Source organism: Cnephaeus nilssonii (assembly GCF_951640355.1).
Source record: "Cnephaeus nilssonii genome assembly, chromosome: 12".
In the NCBI taxonomy this organism is placed as follows: Eukaryota; Metazoa; Chordata; class Mammalia; order Chiroptera; family Vespertilionidae; genus Cnephaeus; species Cnephaeus nilssonii.
In genome coordinates this window covers 21,136,997-21,159,617 of record NC_137083.1, presented here as the reverse complement: position 1 = coordinate 21,159,617, position 22,621 = coordinate 21,136,997, and the positions used below count along the sequence as shown (strand labels likewise).

The window sequence follows — 22,621 nt, the reverse complement described above, 5'->3', positions numbered from 1 at the left end:
CCCACAGGCACCCAGGACCCAGGCTGGCTTCCCTCCGGCCCTGGCTTCATCAGGAAGGACATCTGGAATGACATCGGAAGAGGTCTGGTCTAATTAGCATATTACCCTTTTATTATTATAGATACTTTTTACTAACCAAAAAACCAACCTGATCAAATTCTTAATATAAGAAAAAATATTTTTAAATTCAAAGTAAACATTTTAAATTTTGGAGAAGAAGGGCAGAAGCATAATTTCTTTCTTTTTCTTCCCTGTTCTCTTATCAACTCAATACATCCTCTTCCCCATCCATCTTAGAAAAATTCCTCTGAAAAGTAACTTCAGAGTTCAGATGGGCTTTTGAAAAAAGAAACAGAAATTATTTTTATTGGAAGCAAAGTTATACATAGTGTGCCAAGGCTTTAAGATACAAACATTAATTTGTCCTACTTTTCTACTGAAACAGATTAAAAAATATGAATCTTAAATTCATGAGCAGGTAGGTCATGGGTGAGAATGAGCTTCACAATATGAGTTAGCAAGTTCTGGATGTTTTTATATTTGTCTTTACTGTGTGCCACTCAGCTGGTTAGAAGAAACTGATATAGTTAAACAGTTGACAAGAGACTTGGGTTTGAGTGCCAACTCTGTCACTTTAGTAGATACCTGTCCTTGGTGAATTAGTATTTGTGAATCTACTCTACAAAGTGGAAATAATGAAACCTCATACATTTGTTTCCCTGGTTCCAGAAGCCCTAAAGATCACATGCAAAGGCTGTACAGAAACTTTAATGAGTGTCAAACCTGTATTAGGTGTTAGGGAGTTTCTGTGATTATGACAGGGTCCCAGCATGGAGAAACTTATGAGGATTAATAATGGTGGCAAGTATATAAAAAGGTCTTTTCATAACAATGCAGGGTATACGGTACCACAGAAAATGCTGCTCAGTAGAGCTCTCTGATGATGGGAATACTGTGCTGTCAGAGAGAACAGCCTCGAGCCACAGCTCTGGAAATGGATCTAGTGTGACTGAGAAAACACATTTCTAATTTTAATTTGTTTAAATTTAAAGTGAAAATAGCCAAATGTGGCTATGGTTACCCTACCAGTCAGTGTGGCCACAGAAGAAGAAATGAGGGGCATTAGCCAATGGGGTTTTAGGGAAGGCTTCATGGAACAGACAAACGTATCCAAAGGTTGGCCAGTTTGATATAAAAGAGCAAGAGTTTATAACTGATTACCATTAAAATGCAGCCAGAAACATTTTGGGCCTTTAAGGAACCAGTTATTGGGGTTTGGAAATCAGCATTGGTTCAGCTCTCCTGCAAGAAAAGCCCCTCAGAGCGAAGCTTCCCAAATCAGAAGGCCGAACATGAAAAACTGCTGCTTGAAGCAGATCTTTTAGAGTTTTCTATGAACACAGATTTCCTAAAAATACAACTAAAGCCCACTTATTAGGAGGTTGGGAAGGTGTGAACGCTCAAGCTGGCAGGTAAGACACGGGGAGGTTTGTGTGTTTTGCTTCTCTGTGTAAACCGACTAGGGCTCACCTCACTTTCCGGGTTTGCACGCCCCCTCCGCAGTTGTCCGGCATGTTCACAAAGGTCACCTTGCACACGCTCCACGGCTCTGTGACCCAGAGGTACTGGTTGCAGTCACTCTGGCAGGGGACGACCTCATACACCTGAAACACACACAGTTCTCAGTGATCTTCTCCCAGGTACCTGATGAGAGTGGGAAGGTTTTACATCTCAATAATCATTATATACGTATTTTAGCTACTTTCATTTCTCTCCATTATTTGAAATTTCTTGAGAGTTCTAGCACTAAGAAGGGCAGAACTAGCTGTGCCCTTTGCCCCACTGTGGTTGGAGATCCACATTTGGTACCTTACTGAGACAGCACAGGGACTTGGGCCCGGGACTGAAGGGATACCAGATGGCCAGAAGGAACACCGGATAAGCTGACTACAAAAAAGTCCCCACCCCAGCTTCTCCTTGACCAAGAATGAAGTAGGCTTTCTTATCTCCCTTCTAACCACTTCCTTGCAGAAGTTGAAACCACTGTTCTGCACATGCAATTGCTCAAAGTTTGACTGCTACGGTACACACCTTCTGGGATGGCAGTAGTGAGCAGTCCAGCCACCAAGACAGTTGCTAAGCAACTAGACAGAAGGAGGAAGTAGCTTGGCCCTGACGTGGGAAATTTCACCAGTCAGCCTTTGTAAAAAAACACCCACCTTTGTGCGCAAGTCTGCCTTGTCCCCAGCTTATAAAAGTTGCCACCCCACCCTCCCCCTGAAACCAGTCAGTTTGGAGGACCTTCCTTTCCTCTGTGCTGCCTCCCTTGTGTTTGACTATCAGCTTAGTAAAATTTGTCTAGAAATTTCTCTGGTGGTTCCCCTTGATTTCTATCATGGGAAACCCAAGGGCCCCAAACTCCATAACATTACCACAGTATTGTAATTTCCTAGGCCATCGGTCTAGTTTACAGTTTTGTGTGTCTTCAATAATTACCCCAGGGTACTCAGATGTTAGACAATCAATAGAGATTTGTTAAATAAACGAATGAATAATAAATTAATGAATGAATTAAATAGTGTATAAAAGTAGCTATTTTCAAATAACTGGGCTTGTTTATAAAATATGTGCAACAACTAAAACTTGTATTTTTTTGTGCTCCATTTATGAAACTAAATTAAAAGATAAATAACATGAAATAAAAGCTATCTTCAAACTTTACTTAGGGCAAAAGCAGTGAGGGCCACTTGAGACAAAGCAAATTGTGTGTGCACTGTATCCATACAAGCTTTCACAGCCCCAAGTTTGAGGTATTTGTTTGGTTTTAGGATTTTTAGAACAATGAACAAGGATTCCTTTTTTTAAATCAGAAGAATGACAAATAAAGGAAATAAATAGTAGAAAAAGTGTTTAAAAATCATTTCAAAATCTGTAATTATCCACCTCCATCTCTCATTTTACACACACACACACATAACACACTAAATAGCATATGAATGCTTATATAACCATACAGATTTAAATAGCTCTTTGGAGCTATTCCTTGGTGTAAATTTTAGTGGACTAAACACCCAAGTAAAGAGACAAAGTAAATTTATGCCATATAGTAATAAAAAATATGCACTGTTGAAGTAAGAATCTATATTTACTGTCATATGATCACATTCATATCAGGAGCTGTATTCAAATATGACTGATTTCTGGTGTGGAAAACATTACAATTCGTGGGGAAGGAACAAATCGAAGGGGAAAATGCCATCTTTCCTAGTCCTTCGATGGCTTGCATGTTAATCTCTTACACGGGAGTGAATACAAATTAGTTCAGAGCCTCCTCCTGCCACCCACTCTCAGCCCACCTGCACCTTTACTCCCCCCCGGGAAGCATGAGATCATTACCAGGAGGTGTCAGTGCCTTTCCAAGGCTGGTGAAGGAAAGCTTGTTTCCCACCCCTGCACCTCAGGCCCTGGTTCTAAAAGGAGAAAACACAGCACCATGCTAGGGAATAAAAAGGGAACAACAGCAGAACACAAACTTTATGAAAAATATGATATTTTTTCTCCCTGTAAAATAAGAGGCAATTGTAGAAAAAAAATACACTCCCTGAAATCAGGCACAGAACAGAAAATAAACAGCACTCTGTTATGCACTGTGAGGTTTAAGAGTTCTTACCTGTGCCTGGAGTGGTTATAGTCCACAGGAATCAAGACAGGGAGAGAAGCAAAGAGAAGAAAAATGTCAGTATATTGAATGTGAAAAACTCATGTTTCAAGTTTCAAATATTATTATCCTAATGGAAAAGACAATTTTTTTTTGGGGGGGGGAGGAGTAAATAATTAGAACACTTTTCTTAGGCCTTGGGAGAGAAAAACCAACTCACTGTTTAAAGTTAAGATACACTAATAACTACTGCAAACAGCAGAGTCAGGGGAAGTATTAGGTGGGCAGGATGCAGACATCTTAGACAACGGAGTAGACCTCAAAATACTCATAGGGAACTGACATAGAGATGCAAGTGTCTTGTGCTTCAAACTGTGAATGGCTATCTATTTACTGACTGATTGATAAATCTACCCATCTTCATCCATCCATCCATATTTCGTAAGAAATGAGGATTTGCTTCCTCAATGGGAAAATAGAACCTCAAACACCATTTTCAAGTCAAAGTACCACCGATTATATTGAGGAATGTACAACTGTAAAAAATCTATGTGAGTTCAACATTTTTCAACATTAACACAAACCTCTGCATATTCTTTGCTCTTCTAATACGTTACTAATATATAAACTCTTAAAAGTTTATTTTTTAAACGAATTATTTCTTGTTTTAGCTTTGATATTTTAGTTGTTAAAGTCTCAATATACGACCAGTAAGCTGTTAACAAGTACCCAGATGTCCTTTTCAAACTCTGCATTAGGCTACATTAAAGTTGGAGAGCTTAGAGGAAAGACTTTTCATAGCAAAGACAATTTGGCATGAGGTCTTGAATCTGCAAATTCACCATTAAAGGAAATTTCTCTTTATTAGAACCCTGGATCAAAATTTAATAAAATTTACATTTACTGTTGGAAATTCAAGATTTCAAAACTTACAGGAAAGTATTGTTTTGTTTACAAACATTACAGTTGAGTTATTCTGTTTCACTTGGTCAAGGAGCTCCATCTTTTTCTTTGGAAACATTCCCGAGCACAGGGACACTCGGTCACCAATAGATGGCAGCAGTGTAGTATGTTACTTACTTTTAGTTGCATTTAAGGGCAAATTTAGCTACTTGGGGGAAAATCCAGATTCTTTCAGAGAACTTTCTATAGAACTTAATTCTACACTTTCTTAATCCTAGTCCCTCTATTCATAAGTTCTTTTTACTCTCTCTACAGTGTACTTTTATTGCTTTGAACAAATTTAGGGTAATTTGGGAAGGAAAGTTTGGGTCCTGGTAGGCAGTATGTTTGGAGATTAAAATTAGTCTATGTATATATGAAATATACCTATACATTCAAGGTTGGTTCATACACATGACTTGGTTCATTTGATTGTGACTTAGATTTACACATCTTAACATCTACATAGACTATATAAAATGCATTCTTTGTTAATTCACATGCAGGCCAAACATGATAATAATTGTCTGATGTATCTTATGTTACATTTAAATTAGGTGCAATTTCCTCTATTAGCCTTTTACTTTATATTTCCAACAGAACACAACTATTAATAGCAATTAATAATGAGCATCTGAAGTCAAATAAAGTCCAAAATAAGATTTAAAAGGCCAAGGACTAAATTGATAGATATACTTACAGTGACTTTGAGGCCATTTAAAATTTTAAAACATTTTATATCAACTAATTCAAATGAATGAACAGTATATCTTTCCTAATTTTAGATCTCAACTTAAATACTTCCTTTGATTTTAATTTAAGTAGTTGGTAATTGAGATGTCTTCTTTGAGAGTCTCGGGGTACTCTAAGAATGAGACAATCTTGCTCTTAATAATACACAAGTTAGATATAATTTTGTTACAGGCTAAATACCTTGGCATTATTTCAAAGGGAGTTTTCATTTAATTTCCATTGCATTATATTCATATGCATACATACGCAGGGTACTAGATCTCTTGAGAATACAGAGATGATGTATCTGATTTGGGTTTTTAATAATATACATGTATTGACCCAGGGTACTCTAAAAATAAAATGGGCCAAGTTTTAAATTCAGGGGCTATTATTTACTTTGGTCCATTTGGGGTGAGGGGGGAGGGAATAAATCATTACCAATCTAAATCACAATACTTTCGTATTGCTAACAGTAGAAAATACCTGGTTGACATGGTCCAGTTTGGGGCAAGGCCTTCCTCCATTATACGGCTTTTCACGCAGCCATTTAGACCGAACCTTCACGCCGCTCCCACAGGACTTACTGCAGCGGGACCAGTTGGACCACTCGCTGAGCTTGCAGTCGGAGGGGCAGGGGATGATGCAGGCCTCTTCGATGTAACCTGAGTGCAGGAAATGAGAGGAGAGCCATCTCCCTCGTGTCACTCGCCCACCACCACCCAGATGCTCATTTAGAAGATCCAAGTTTGACTCGACAGCAACATGCTAATGCAGAGTCTCCGTCGTTAAGGATTCAAATTAAACGTTGCAGGAAAATGACACATACGTACAGCGACTCTGTTAAAATAACAGCTGAGCAGCTGCCATATGATCGGCTCAGGATTCACGCTCACCACATCTCAGCATTCCTGACAGCTCCTGTTTAATTGACAATAACCTGTCTGCTGCCATATCATCCGCATTCTGCCAGAAGGATTCATTAAAAAAATTATAACAGTTTTCCACAGAATCCTGTCCGTTAATGTCACACAAGTTCAAGTTTCTGAGTCCAAGCAATGTTCTTGCTCAAGAAGAAAGCCAGGCCCTTTCAATCACTATCCAAAAGGAACCATTTAACTTAGCACCTTATGTTTCCCCTTCTTTGAAAGTGAGGCCGGAAGAAGAAAAATGAAGACTGTTAAATAAATAAAGTCTCTCCTAGTTTTATAGTGCTGCCAATTTCAAAGCACCTTCACACTTTGTATTCATTTGATTCGCTTGAAAATCTTATAAATGCATTGGGCAGGTATGGATAGTCTACTGGGCAGATAAAAAAAATGCAGAGAGATAATTAACAAATGCAAGGTCGTACAGTGAAATGTGAGGAAAGGTTTTTCTGAGGTCTAGTCCAGTGTTCATTCCATCAAATCACACAGCCAAGTAACTCAATGGCCTACCGATTAATTTTGAGAAATGGGAGCATTTTCCTTGAACAATCCCTTACCACCAACTTGGCATCTCACTAGATCAATTTAGCACTATTGTTCCCAAGGCAAATGTGTAAGAAACGCAAAATTCCTCTGGTCAAGAGTCAAATACTCTGTGCAGAGTATTTCTTAATTCAAGAAAACACTCTGTCATACCACTTCACATCAACATGAAGGATTCGATTTAGAAATGATTATCACATAAACCATTTGTACTAGGATCTCTAAGTAGATATTTTTAAAATATCTTTTTATTACTTTTTTGAGCAAGAGGAAGGGAAAGGGAGAGACAGAAACATCGATGAGAGAGAAACATCGACTGGCTGCCTCCTGCATGCCCCCTACTGGAGATGGAGCCCACAACCTGGGCATGTGCCCTGACCAGGAATTGGAACCAGTGACCTCTTGGTTCATAGGTCAACCCTCAACCACTGAGCCACACCAGCTGGACTGTGACAGAATTTCTTAAGGTGCTTAGGCAATAATTTGATTTCAAAATCAGTCTAATTATCCTAGAATGATGAAGAAACTATCAGTCATAATATTGTTTTGATTTTTTAAATAAATCTAATTATTTCCAATGTTCATTGTTATATCAATTCTTTTTTGAAAAACATAACAATCTTCAAATAGGTGGAGTGATCTACTTAAATCTTATACTTTGACTTTAAATATGACTTGAGGTGAGGAAACAAAGCTCCCCTTACTATTTTGAGTTGAAATACATTTTAAATCCCATTATCCTTTTCATACAGCGCAGCCAGTAAACAAATTTATCTAAAACAGCATGAGATGCTTAGATACATAATTCCTGATAGGGCCAATAATAATTTTTTAATATAATAGCTTTTTATTGCATAGTAATAGTTTAAGAAATAAAATAAAAATGTCTAATTTCCAAATGAATGCCATTCTGTCATCAAACTATTAAATGTTTATGCAAGTCCAATAATTTTTTAAAATCCCAATTATTTCCAGATATCATCAATAGCTTTGGCAAAAGGACACTAGTATTTCAAAGGTAACGTTATTGAAATATTTCTAGAAGAATTGCATTTTCCACCTTGTTAAATTTCAAAATGACTGTAAAAGTAAACCTTTAACCTTTTGTTATTTAGTAACTGTAGTGGAAAACAGAAACACATAATCTTTAATGTCACTGCTTCACAGAGTAACAGATAAATGGAAATTCTTTCCTTCCATCGTCAGGTGAAGTATTATGGCATCGTGAGATTTAACATGGATGACCTCAGACTGATTCACATTTATTATCAAGTAGTAACACTTAACACTTCTATGTATGATCTTCCAATAGCATATTCCACAAACATCTCTCAAATAAAACTCTAGGTATTAAATTGTTAAAGGATACATGTAGACCCTGAGACAAAGCTGCAACAGAATATAATGCTTAGCATGCCATTTTTATTTTCCGATGTGTAACAACTTTCAATAATTGCCCGTCATGTTCACCTGGCACAACTAAAATCCTTAATGCTAGAAGTGAACTGCCAGGTAATCATTGCCCTGCCTTCTTCACTAAGATCATTTTTCAAGGCAATTACCACCAAACAGTCATGGGGGATAGAAAGACAGAAACATTTGATGTGTTTTAGGGCTAAATAAACTGCTGGTGTCTTGTAGCAATTTATGGCTTCTGAGGAATACTGGAATAAAATAAATGACTTCACAATTAGGGTGTTAAAACTTTTAGCAGGTCAACACCGAATTTGACACGTGGAAAAATCCAACTCCTGACTTCTGGTCATATTTTTTTGTATCCTATGACTGTTCTTTGAGGTCGAAATGGAAGCAAAACACTAGCAGCCTTAAAGGGGCGACCAGAGGACATACTGCCTCTTAGATATATCCCATCACCCCATTCATTTGAACTGTGAATTGCAGATAAAGTAGCTGTCAACAACCTTCGCAACTATTAACATTGTGCTGTTGAAAGGTACACTGTTGATGGAGTAAAGAAATCATTTTGAAAACACATGAAAAAAATATTGGCTGGTTCTGATTTATAGCTGTGTGAATAAGCAACACTGGCACTATATATGAAACATCTGGATTAATCCCCAAAGTGACCTCAAAAAAAATCTCTACTTAAATGTGTATTATATACATATGATTGCAATCAGGAATGAGAGAATTTATCTATAAATTTATCTATTGTTGTCTGTGTGGGTTTAAAAGTATTTAAAAAAATATTCCCAAATGAACATGATATTCTTTTGTAATTATATATTAAAAGCTGATAACTAGGTAACTCAGGGAAACCAAACAACTATGTGTATAACCAAACCCTTGTAATTGAATGTTGTACCCTTCAATTGGAATCAACACTGGGCAATTAAACTTTTCATAGAGAAGTGTTCAAATAAATTGATATTACTACAGTGCAATGCTATTTTAATTTTACTTATATTTATTTGCTTTATATACATATGAAGGCATATCTCTCCATTCTGCTAAGTACTTAAAGATTCAGGAAATTTCAACATCAGTGTTAAAGGCTGTGGGGTTTTGTTGATATTGTTATTCCAATACTGGAAGCTTATCCATTGATAAGGCACATTCTGATTCATAGATACATCTCTGTGTAAGTTCATTATCAAGGCCATTTCTTATAGCAAACTCTAAAGCTTTCTGTTGTATAATAAAGAATTAGGTTGCTCTTTGACCCTGATTCCTGGGAAATAGCCTCCAAGCCCTGAAATTTCTTGCGTGGTAAGAGTATCATTGCTGTCCATGGGGGACCCCTTGGACTACACACGAGTTTATGCTAAAAAGATGTTGGCGGGAGGGAGACTGGTTGAATCCAAAGACCAAGCAGGTGTTTAGTGTTGGGGCTTTAAGACGCATGATATCTGACCAACCTCTGGGGTGGGAAGATTGAGTTCAACCAACCATGTGGTCAATGATTCAATCAATTATGCCCACGTGACGAAACCCCAATAACAACGACATCAAAGCTCAGGTCAGCTTTCTGGTTGGTTATAAACATTGATGTGCCGGGAGGGTGACGCCTCCTGGTGCCGTGGAAAAGAACATGGAAGCCTTGTTTCGGGGACCTTCCCAGACCTTGCCTTTGTGTCTTATTTTGGCTGGTTATGATTGTGTCTTTTTGCTGTAATAAAACTGTACATGTAAGTATGGTTCTTTCCTGAGTTCTCTGAGTAATTCCAGTAAACTAATGGACCTCATGGGGTGGTGAGAACCCCCGAATCTGTGGCCAGCTTTTCAGTAATAAAGTTAATCTGTGGATCCCCAAAGTTGTAGCTGATGTCTGAAGTGAGAACAGTCAAGTAGAGACCTGAGCCCCTCGCCTGTGATGTTCGGCCTGACTCTAGGTAGGTAAGTGCTGGAATTGCATTCAACTTTCTCCTTCAAAGCATCATCACAATGGGCATGTAGTGGACTTATACTTTATTTTAAAAGGACATAAATACATTTCTTTCTGTAAGAACTGTACCTATAGGTTACTTATTCAACCAAAATAAAAATCTGGGGAATGCATTAAGGCATTTACTGACTTTCTCCCCATATTTAAAATTCTAACCAATACTGTATTAAACATCAGAGATAAGTTCTACAAAACTCACTTTGGGAATAGGATTTTGTAAGCAATATGATTGTATTTTATTGAGTGTTCAGATTATGAAGATGAAATAATGGAAAATAAATGAACTTTGAAACTAATTAGAGTGATTTATTTTTAACTTCATCTAATATTAACAAAGCTGTGTTATTTCAAATCAATGAAAATCGTTTATTGTCATGGAAGTATATCCAAAGGATGATCTTTAACCAGTTCTGGTGGATTGTAATAAGTATTAAACATAAATTTTACAAAAAGCATTCTGTGGTCAAGTGAGTTAGAAAATTAATGCGTTAAACTGGTTAACCAAGGCTCTGTTCCCCGGGCTTTCCTTTTTTGCTAATGTGAACTGTGAATCTCTAAGAAGATAACTCAGACACTGCATTCCTGTGCTTAATGACTTTTTCCTATAGCATCTCACTGAACAAGTGAAAAATAGATCTCCCAAAGTTTGTAATTATAATGCATTAAAATTGGATTCATGTTTTGAGCTGGACAGAGTTTTAATATTTTTCAAGTAATTCTTCTTATGTCCATTTCCAAATACGAAAAAAACGTAAAAGCAAACAAACAAATTAATAACAAAATCCCCCAAACTTAGGAGAGTTTCTTCTTCTTAAATTATCTTATGCTTCAAAGTCTTAAAGCTTTAAAGGTTAAACTTATGGCAAAGGGAGGGAAAACTGTTATGTGGGTAAACTTAAGGTTGTTTTTTTAAATGGCTAATTTAAAAGACCATAAGAGGAGTCAATTTTGTTTTTTAATGGAAGTGAACAAAATTTCTTCTTAAATTGACCTTCAATGCATTTATGAAGAAACTAGAGGCCCGGTGCACAGATTTGTGCACCAGTGGGGTCCCTTGGCCTGATCCCTGGGCCTGGCCTGTGGGGATAGGGCCAAAACTGACTCTCTGACATCCCCTGAGAGGTCCCGGATTGTAAGAGGGTGCAGGCCAGGCTGAGGGACCCCACCGGTGCACGATCAGGACTGGGGAGGGAGTGTGGGAGGGCTCAAGGGTGTGTCCGGCTCATTGTGCCCCCTCCTGATCTGCCGGACCCCAGCAGCAAGCTAATCTACTGGTCAGAGTGTCTGACCCCTGGTGGTCAGTGTGCATCATAGCTACTGGTTGAACGGTCTATTAGGCTTTTATACATATAGATGGGATAAACATGGAGTGTAAATACAAGAAAATATTTTTCTTTCACATTGAAATTTAAATGCCCACACATTTGTTGGTGCATTCTCAGGTTATTTTTTGAGTCCATAGATCTGGCTTAGGTCTAATAATGAATGCCTTCTTCATTTATAAAAGCAAGCCCCTAGGTGTAAGCTTTATTCCCTATATGACCATTGTGATGATGCTTTAAAGGAGAAAAAGACCTACATATTAGGAATGAGACTAAACTCAACTATGGGGTATAAAGCTTTAAAAAACTATTTTGGGTTTGCAGGGCTTTACTAACATATAGGACTATAGTATATACATGGATTCACACAGGTCATTTAGCATCTGTATTAATTATGAAAACTTACATCACAACACAAGTAATGAACAACTCTGGTTATATCACTAAAATTACCACAGATTTTAGGAAGATTACACTCTAATTATTTTACTGAAATTAGTGCTACCACTTCTGTAAGGCATTAGGGAGAAGAAGGGGTCAGAAGCCAATGGAAAGGATAGAGTAAAATAAAATAGCAGAAATTGTTGATAAAGGCAAAGATCCAATTTTTTTTTTATTGTTGAAAAGAATGAGTAATGTTTATGGTAGTTAAATTTATTTTTACGTTGCAGAACAATTTCTTCCTAAAAAGCTGGAAAGAAAGTCCAATACGTGTATGGCATATACTGGAAGCTATGTTTGATAGCCAGGCCTGAGGGGCTCTATGGAGCCCAGTTTGAAAACCATGTTGTTAAGTAATAGATGAGTTGCGGTCTCCAGGACGTAGAACTAACATCAGATGGTTTTCTATCACCCCTGACATGAGCGGCAGCTGCAGGAAAATTTCCAACAAAAGTCTCTCTCATCATCACCTCCACCGTGCTCCTTGAGGGAGCCTGTCCGAGAATATTGCTGGTATCCATCCACATTTTAATTCAACCCTAGGCAACTGCTTTTTTTTGTACTCAAGTGTCCAGAATAGTCCTTTTCTTTTTCATCCTGGCTCTTTAAACTTGCAACTATTAGCTCAGGAAAAGTTTGTCCCTCATCTCCTGCTTCTCTTTTACATTTGAAAAGAAAAATATCTCCATTGTGAATGATAACTGCAAAAGCAACACTAGCCGAACATGCGTTATTAAAGGAAAGTTTTGAATTCTGACATGAATTAGACGTTTAAAAAACACTATCAATTGAAAATGCTTTTCAGAGGCATCAGCACTCCATTTCGGCTTGTTTACAAGACTCTATTTATAGCCTTTTCTGCCCATTTACGTGCTGTAATTAAACATGCTTTTCCTCCAATAGAGCATGCGCTATATAAGGAGCAATTTCTCATTCAATTTTGTTTCTAATTAACCTCTAATATTAAACTTAGATAAACTTCTATAGAATCCCATTACAGAAAGTAATACATTCCCATTATACTATAATTGAGGGGTCAGGTAGGTTATCTTTAGAATCTACTCTCCCTATAGGCATAATTATTTTTATCAGTTATACTCTGAGTTCCACATAGTGCCCTAAAATGTATATATAAATCTAATAGAAATGTTAGTCCTTATTTTCTCAAGGAAAGGTGAGTGGGAACAAAGAGTTAAATAAACATCCCACACTCTTGATTAATTCAGGCTGGAAAACACAGGTTTACACAGGTTGTGTAAACACTGACTGGGAAAATGCAATTTGTCACAATGACTAATATGAACCAAGAGGGTGAGCTGTTGTCCAAATCTGGTGTTATACAAATTAGGCAATTCTGAATAAGCTCTAAATGGCAATAAAGAAACTTGTCAATGTTGATATAACAGGATTAATTCAGTGGAGTGGGTGTGTGACTATTATTTCTTCTCCCATTAAGTAGGTAGAGAGAAGCACAGCTATTTGAGAAGTATCGTACAGAAACTTCATAGCACTTATTCCACAGATTTTAGTTGTTCTCAGTGATCTTTCTGATTATTTCCCAGAAATGTGACACAGAGAGAAGGACAGTCTGGGAACAAAAAAGTGTCCAAACCTGATTGTGAATGAAATGCAACCACAAAAATTCTCTGCAGCCCTTCACTCATTCATTCATTCTACACATATTTACCAAGCACCTACTGTTCTAGGTGCTGGGGCTACTTCAGTGAATGAAATAGTCCAGGATACCCTCATCAATCTACATTCATGTACAGGAGATAAAGCATGAACAATAAACATAATAAATAAGTGAATTATATGATATGTTATAGAACGATGCATGCTTTGGAAATACAAAGTGTAGAGAAGGATAAGGGATTTGGGGACAACTGGGTAGAGTTGAGGAGCAGCATGTAAAACTCTATCCCTCATATGCAAATGGAAATCTTGTATACATGTATCTTGCATAAGCTAGGTTACCTCTAAAATTCTTTAAAATATAAAGGTTACATAAAGTATCAAGATTAAATGTATAAGAAAAAGTTTCAGAAATTCCACCTCTTGTCCTGCGAAATCTTAAAAATGATAAACTTAAGAAGTACTTAGTACTTAGTATGTGGTCAGGCACTCAGTACATTTCTAGTGAACCGATATCGTTTAAATTCTCAGAGCATTCCAGCAGTGAGCAGAAACTGTTTCATTTGGTTTTAGAGTGATTTAAAATCTGTTGCTATAGTGATACCATACAAAAAGGAAATGTGTATAATTTGTATTATCTTTTTAGGATAAATGCCCAAAATGTATTTATATATCAACATTTCTGCAGGAATTGTATTTAATGCCATGTATAAGGATGGATGAACATTCATGTGGCTCCCAAGGTATACTTTGAGATCTGATTTTTGGAGTATGGGTATATCACTTTTCAATACAGAGTCTATTATTATGAGAAATCCAAGACATAATAGAATTGTGCCACAAGTTAAGACATTAAAAAAAGAGTGACCACATGGGTAATGGCCTAGAATAATATAATTAAGCTGGCGAAAGTAAAATTGCTTTGTCAGTATAATAACTGGTAATATGACTCACAAATGGACAGCACAAATTAAACAGAAATTCCCTAGGGCCATTATTGAATAGGGAATCCGTGTCTCTGTACTGTATACGTGTGGTAATTAATTTTATATTTCAACTGAAAGTAGGAGGAAACTTTTTCTTGAAAGCAACTTGAAAACCCCATCTCTACCACCCATCTGAAAAGCTGATTTGACTGAGAGAAGGCAGTGGACATAGAAAATGCAATTTAGAGCATACCTAGGACAGAGTGATAAAGTTATAGCATTCTACCGACACCATCGGAATCAACAGAACCTATATTTAAAAAGTAGTAATTTCCAATTTCCAAAGGAATGAGGCAATAGAGATTCAATTTCCTCAGACTTTACTTTGAGTAAATGTGTTAGTAAACACTAAAATATTCCACTGGATATCCATCACAGATCAGATGGAATAAAGAATGAATAACCTTGGACAGATGCAAAGAACTAAACTGGAACAGTTCATTTAGTTAAGGATCATAGATCCTTTCCCAAACCCCATGAAGTTCACTGCCAACATGGACCCATCTTTTTTCTCTATTTACTTTTCTTCCCGAATATCGTACTGCTTTCTTGGTGCTTTGAATCGACAGTGCTAAATTCAGAAGTCTACTGTCTTTGGCCAACCTCAAATATTTCTGTGCTTTTACTTTTCTTAAGTGATCAAGCATTTTTGTGAGAGTCCCAGGATATTTTTAAAGCTTTTTCTGAAAATAAGATTGACTGTTAAGTGGCTGACGGAAGCACTCTTGCATCTAATTAGCAGATCAGGGTAAAAGTGAGAATATATGAGAATCATTCTGAAAGCTCACAGGTTATGTGAAAAACAAATGACTATCTTGGTGATTCACTATGTATAACAATTTGAAATGTGAGCAAACACTTACATGCTGCATTCCAAGAGAAACATATTTCTCAAGTGATCTTCAATTTTACATTTTAATGATTAATTATGATTGTATATATTATCATCAGATCATCTCAGAATGAGAACTGCATTTGCATTTTCCTGGTACCTAATTTGCAGCACCTATGTTATTTGATATAGAGGACAAAATACTCAGTTATACTTAGAGGTGTTTCTCAAAGTATGCCTATTAGAAACACCAAACTCTTTTTTCTTTAATTGTTCTAAGTGTATGGAATAATCTAAAACTTAGCAATGCACATATATTAACCTGAAACATACTTATACCTAGAGCTTCAACATCCTTGGGGCTTATATCACTATACTTTGATAAAACAGAAACTATGAGATAAGGTTAAAAAAAGAAAGAATGAGGTTTTTGGAAACTTCGTTGTAAGAACATGTGTAAAAGATTCCAATAACTGTGTCACTACGATACCTTGATGGTTTATAAATGTGAGATGGCCCAATTAGTTCATATTGTTTTCTGAACCATATAATAAAACTAGAGGAAGACCATTCGGATAGAATTTTTTTCAGCAACATTGGAAGGTAACTGCCATATACACCCTTCCTGGCAATTTGACCCATCTTTCTTAGGGCAACTCCCCGAAGAAGGTAGGAGGCTCATTGTCCAGTGCTTACAAATATGTGACATCTATGCTTCAGGCTGACCCACGGTAAACTGATCTCATAACATTATAAAAAGACAGCTGTATTAAAATAAAAGAATAATGGAGAAACATTGTTTAAGGCTGCCTATATTAAGACTTGGAACCAAAGAGTTCACTACATATACTGGTCAAAAATGCAGTGAACTCTTTGCAACTCAATTATTATTACTGTATTTTCGTTTTTATTGTTTCCTGTTTCCTCCCTTTCTCCCACCCCCCTCTCTCCCTCCCCCTTCCTTCCTCTCATCCCCCTCTCTCCCTCCCTTTTGGTTTAGAAATCAAAAGTGGGTACAGTTTCCTAAGAGGATGTACTTTTTTTTTTTTTTTTGCCAACCTCAAGTTAATAGAGCAGTGGATAGGATATGTTTGAGTTTTCACCAATTATGGCTTTCAATCTTTCTTCTCTGACACTTAATGACATTTTAGGCACATTGCAAATCTTGCCAGTTTGGCTATTAAAAGTCTGTCTAGTTTAAAACTCTATTTTCAAATTAAATTAAATTGAAACCTCTCTCCCTTCCGGTGCAGCTGTTGGGGCTGGTTGGGTCTATTCAACAGACTCTTAATCCCAGAGGCGGCTCTGGCAGCATTTGCCTACCTGTAAGCCTTATTTGCCACCAAATGTATGGCTTCACTGCCAACTCCTGGACAATGAGACAAGTGCCACCGAATGTCCTGTTACATATAAATGACGTACGTACAGTGCAGTGTCCCATAATGTTCCACTTAGAACATAATTCTGGAGACCTTCCTTTCCCTCCGTTCTCATACACGTGCATTTTACCTCCACCCCCCAAGGCAGCAAATGTTTAACACGGGAGGAAAGTGGGATTACCATGGCTGTTACACCTGGACGTCTCCACGAGCCTGCCGTTCTGGTCGTAGCACGCCATTGCCTGGTAACGGTAGCCTTGACCGCATTCCTTGATGTCTCCTTGGACTTTCATTCCCAGCAGCACTTCCACTTTCCCCTCTGGTAAAATGCAGTCTGACCAGTTCCCCACGGACTGTGCATTGTACTTGTCACAAGGACAATACTGGGTCTCGATCAGGGGGTACACGTGAGAATTTTTACAGTTTTCCTTCTTTTTGCTTTTTCCTGTGGAGAAATTTAAGTTGGAAAGTACCCTTATTAATTTCAAGCCTTCCGTAAGTTTTCTCCTTTCCTAAACTTCCTTTCTCCATTTTAGCCATAGTCAACAGTAGTCTATAAATAAACACTGTTTTCTCACCTCACAGTGCTTTCTATCTAGGCTTTTGTTCGTATGGGGTGCTTTCCATAGTGAAAAAAAAAAAATGTATTTTTATTTTTTTTCATGTAAAAATAGCCAATTTGCCCGACTGGTGTGGCTCAGAGGTTGAGTGTCCACCTACGATCCAGGAGGTCATGGTTCGATTCCTGGTCGGGGCACATGCCTGGGTTGCAGGCTTGATCCCCATTGGGGGCCATGCAGAAGGCAGCCGATCAATGATTCTCTCATCACTGATGTTTCTATCTCTCTCTTCCTCTCCCTTCCTCTCCGAAATCAATGAAAAAACAAACAAACAGCTGATTTAAAAATAGCCCTTAGCCGAAACCGGTTTGGCTCAGTGGATAGAGCGTCAGCCTGCGGACTGAAGGGTCCCGGGTTCGATTCTGGTCAAGGGCATGTACCTTGGTTGCGGGCACATCCCCAGTAGGGGGTGTGCAGGAGGCAGCTGATCGATGTTTCTCTCTCATCGATGTTTCTAGCTCTCTCTCTCCCTTCCTCTCTGTAAATAATCAATAAAATATATTTAAAAATAAAAAATAAAAAAAAAATAAAAATAGCCCTTATATAAGGTTCTAACTGTTGTGGTGAATTTTATACTTTTTAAAATGCTCAAAATCTTCGCAAGTGATCATGCGTTTTCACTGACTGGGAGGTGGGAGGTAACTGCAGTAATTTCTCCTGTAAATGTGCACAAAGATGAAATGGGAGAGGGAGTCACTGCCCTGAACTTCACAGCTTTTTTGGTAGTTCAAATAGATGGTATAGCTATCTAGGGAATTGAGAGATTGAGATTTTTGTATTTACTTTTATTTTTTTTTGTATTTACTTTTCTGATTATGATTTTGCCCCTTTCAGCATTTCTGAAGAGTAATCATTTTGATATACTTGTGGTTAACATAGGAAATATCAATAGTATTCAAAGTGAAGATATTTAATATCAGGAAAAATATTAGAAATGGTTTATATATAAATGTAAATAAAGCCACTTTTAAAATAAATAACTCAAGTATAACAGTAATACATGCTTAAAATTATATATCATTATTTTAATTAGATAACATATATTTATTATATTATATATTATAGACTAATATTAAATATCATTAATTACATACATTTTACATGTATTTATCTGTAACTTTCATAAGCTAGCTTACATAGTTTTCAACAGTTTTTATTTATTGACAGGTGGCTTATTTTATAAATTTTAAATTTTGAGTAGTCTACTAGCACCAATATTTTTAGGTTTCTTTTGCCAACTGACAGTCTTTTTGAATGCACCAGGGTGTAGGTCAGTACGATGTCTCCTGTTCTTGCTCATTATATCACTGCTTTTTGTCATTGTGACTGCCTTTCAAAATGCAGTGTACTGACACAGAATTACCGTCACAGTCCTCTTCTGGGATATGAAGGATAATCCGAGGCTGTGACAGTGAGAATGGGCTTAAAAAATGAAGGAGCAACATTTCCTCATGTTCCCAAAGACCTTTTCTCCAAGCCCTTCACGGTCCGTAGCCAATTTGCCAAAAGTCCATATTTAAACAAAAAATAACCTTCCACATACTGTATAAGTGATGGAGTTTGATTTTCAAGGCTACTTTTTCTTTGTGCTAAAATTACAATGTGTCTGTCGCTGCCGACTTACCTTAAAACACACATCCAAATCCACTGGCGACGTATTAGGTATAAGTGTACCAACGATAAGGCATATCTGTGCATTTTCCAAATACATTGTCGGAACTCCCTTGGTCTGACTGCTTTGTGTTTTTCTACCTTGACAAGTGTTGACTCAGGCACTCCAGCTAATTATTCTTACCGACAATAGTGCGCTTCCTGGTCCTGACTGCCCCACAGTCTCCATTGCATGAGGAGAACTTGGACCAGCTGGTAAACTGACAGTCGTCTTGGCAGGGGACCTGGCAGGCCTGGGTGAGGGCTGGCACGGGGCCTGCGTGCTGGAGGCATTCGTGGATGCCAGCCTGCCCTCCGTCTTGCTTTCGACACGTAATGGCTGGAGGAAAAGCAGAGAACTGTTTATAGCAAGCTGGAATGTCTCTAATTACTCTGCAATTTAGGATTTAACATTTCCTTGAGCAGAGGAATCCTCTCTTCATCCTTTATTTGCAGCAGAAATCTAGTAGGAGTGTCGGCGATAATCATTAAATTGATGGTGTAGGTTTTAAAAAAAATTACAGCTAACCCTCCCTGGTTTTTATTAGATGCTAGGAAGACTTTCAAGTCACATGTGAAGTATACTGAGACATGAATTATTTAAGAGCAAATAAATAATATATGGGTTCTGATAATAGTTTATGTTGAACACAGGCTATTGACAGAGGGGCTGGGAGACACCGCCCACCTCTAATAATTGCTTTTCCCTCATTGGCCACTCTAGGATTCCTATACGCTTCCGTTGGAGGGTTTTGGTGGAAAGGGGGTGCTTATGGAATTTGTCCTGAAGCTGCATTTGCGTATTTTTGTTTTTGCCTTTTTACATTAGAAGTTTGTTGGGATGGCTTTGGAGTGGTTAATGGGAGGGGCAGTGTCAAATTCCATACACCCCTCCCCCCCACCTCCTCACCCCCGCCTCCACCGGTCTACAAGTTCATCACATGCATAAATATCAACCAAAAATTCAAAAATAAAATAAAAACTTTCAGCAACCTTCATCTATCATATCATAATTGATATTTCCACAACTACATTTGGACCCTTAAAAATGGTATGATAAATTAATAATTTTAATTTATATATATTATTTCCCCAAGATATTGTTTTACTGATTTCTATAAACCATGTCATAGTTTCATTACTTATTGAATGTAGATGTAAAACTGCTTGAAGGTGAACAAGTATAAAAAAAAAAAGACCAACAACAAGTGATGTTTAAAATACCTTTACTCCCTCTGCCTTTTTCCTTGTTGGTTTTAAAATAATTCATTCACTTACTGAGGAGGCAGATGAAACGTTTATACCTTGCTCCTAAAGTTAAGTCTTTATTGAACGAGCTTAAATGGCCTTAGTCCGGCTGATTTACGTGGCCTCTCAGGTTTATGAGCTAGGCCAGTGGTCGGCAAACTCATTAGTCAACAGAGCCAAATATCAACTGTACAATGACTGAAATTTCTTTTGAGAGCCAAATTTTTTTTAAAAAAGGCGAAAGATTTATGCGATCTGAAGAGAAACCAGAGTATGAGAGCCAAATTTTTTAAACTTAAACTTCTTCTAACGCCACTTCTTCAAAATAGACTCGCCCAGGCCATGGTATTTTGTGGAAGAGCCACACTCAAGGGGCCAAAGAGCCGCATGTGGCTCGCGAGCCGCGGTTTGCCGACCACGGGGCTAGGCTGAAATGGCTGCTGATCTCTGCCTGCTCAGGATTCTGTCATTATGAAAGTAAGGTGAAGGGGCCTGACATTTTGACCCCAAATTACAGTGAGGGGGGCACAGAAGGCCTCCGGTTAGACAGCACTCTCTGAATCTGTATACTTAAACGTAACACCTAGTAGTGCAGGGCTGTGTGATGGGGTGTGTGTAAGGATCTAACAATTCTAGCAAGGGAAGGCTTCATCTGTGTAGGTGGACACAAGTTATTGCAATTGCTACAGAAAAAGTCCATAATTGTGTAAATGTAGATGAATTCTCACCTATTTCTTAGCCTATAAGTATCTCTTCATTTACTATTTAGAACCCTGGAAGGGCCAATTTTATGAAAAGAACAGGGGTCCCTAAATTTTAAAGATACAAAAATCTAGTAGACAGTAATTTATGAAGGTTATATGACAGGAAAAACCATTAATGGTCCCAAAGAGACACTTACCCCGTGGGAGAGGAACTGTCTGGTGATCTGTGTTTATCATACCAACCTTAGGTAGTGGGTCTCAAATCAAGCTTCCGATTACAATCACCTGGATAGCCTTTGGGACATGTCCACACCTTTACTGAACTCAAACCTTCTGATTTAAGTGATGGAGGGCAGGGTCCTGGGCATTCGCATCTTTTTTAAAACTTCCTGAATGATTCAAATGTGTAACAGTGGATGGAGACCACTGCTTAGGTAGGTCAATATTTCCACTTGCATCAGAAACGCCTGGAATGCTATTAAAGTTGGAGAATCTTGGATTCGTTCCAGAGCTCCTGCACTAGAATTCTGTGCGTGGGGTCAAGGAATATGGATATTTTTTTTTTCAAGCTGCTCAGATTTCCTTATGCACATTCAAGTTGAAGACCCACTACGCTTGAGTATTGAAGGCACAAGGAGGGATCTGGTCGAAACTTGTGGCTAAGATGAAAAGTCCTCTGGAACCCAATCACCTTGACACTGTGCCACGTGGAGGGAAACAATGGCTGAGCATGTGGGAATGAGCTAAGGAAGCTCTAAACTTGGAGCTCCACGGGACCTGTACAAAGAGGGGACCTGTACAAAAAGAGCATCCACATAGCTTGGGAGACTGTCATCTGTGGATTGGTGTAGGAGGAGTCCCCGTGATGTGGTATGCTAATGAGCTGATAAGATTTTTGCAGTTCTTGCAACACCTGTGGAAGCAGGGTTGACTCCTTCAACACTTCAAACTTAGCAAGCTCTGCTGGCTTGTGGGCAGAGTTGCCCCAAGGAGGCTAAAGAGGAAGGATTGATCAAGAGGAAGATATTAGACTTTATACTAATATTAGACTTTAGACTTTACACTATGCAGGAACCCCAAGAATGACACATTTGGAAAATAAGAGCTTTGACCATATCAGAACTCTAAGCTTGGAAGCAGGTCACACGGTTTATAACTAAAAGAAAATTACAAGACTAAATGTGGGTTCCTTGAAATAAGACTACTTTTACCTACTCATCCAGTTTGGCTCTCTGAAGCAGAGACCTGATTATAAATCTTCTGAGAAACTAAATCAAGTTGCCTTAGGTTCTCCATTAAGGTTCTCTCTCTAAGGTTCTTTTTCACCAACTGTATTTCAGAATTGTTCCAATTATAATCATATTAAGTAATATAAAAAATAACAAAATAAAATCACTACCATAATTCCATAAATAAATTAATCTTGTGTAGATCTATATATACTACGTACAAAAATCAAAGTCCCTTTCTCTATACACCTGCAGTACATAAAATCTTTAATATTTTGACTAGTTGAAAAGAAAAAAAATATGTAAAATTCCCATATCTGTTCTCAGAACCCACTCAGTACTCCACTCCCCTTATCAGAGACTTT

At 37.8% G+C, this 22,621-nt stretch overlaps 1 protein-coding gene across 1 annotated transcript in view; it reads right to left on the bottom strand.

Annotated features, from left to right (window-relative positions):
* Positions 1–22,621, bottom strand: part of THSD7A (thrombospondin type 1 domain containing 7A) — a 318,444-nt gene that overhangs the window by 35,912 nt on the left and 259,911 nt on the right. Inside the window, exons 12-15 of the mRNA XM_079785601.1 lie at positions 19,221–19,415; positions 16,987–17,250; positions 5,819–5,997; positions 1,531–1,664 (exon numbers count right to left, since the gene is read on the bottom strand). Of these exons, the coding sequence (XP_079641727.1) occupies positions 1,531–1,664; positions 5,819–5,997; positions 16,987–17,250; positions 19,221–19,415 (772 nt within the window). The remainder of the gene's footprint in view (positions 1–1,530; positions 1,665–5,818; positions 5,998–16,986; positions 17,251–19,220; positions 19,416–22,621) is intronic.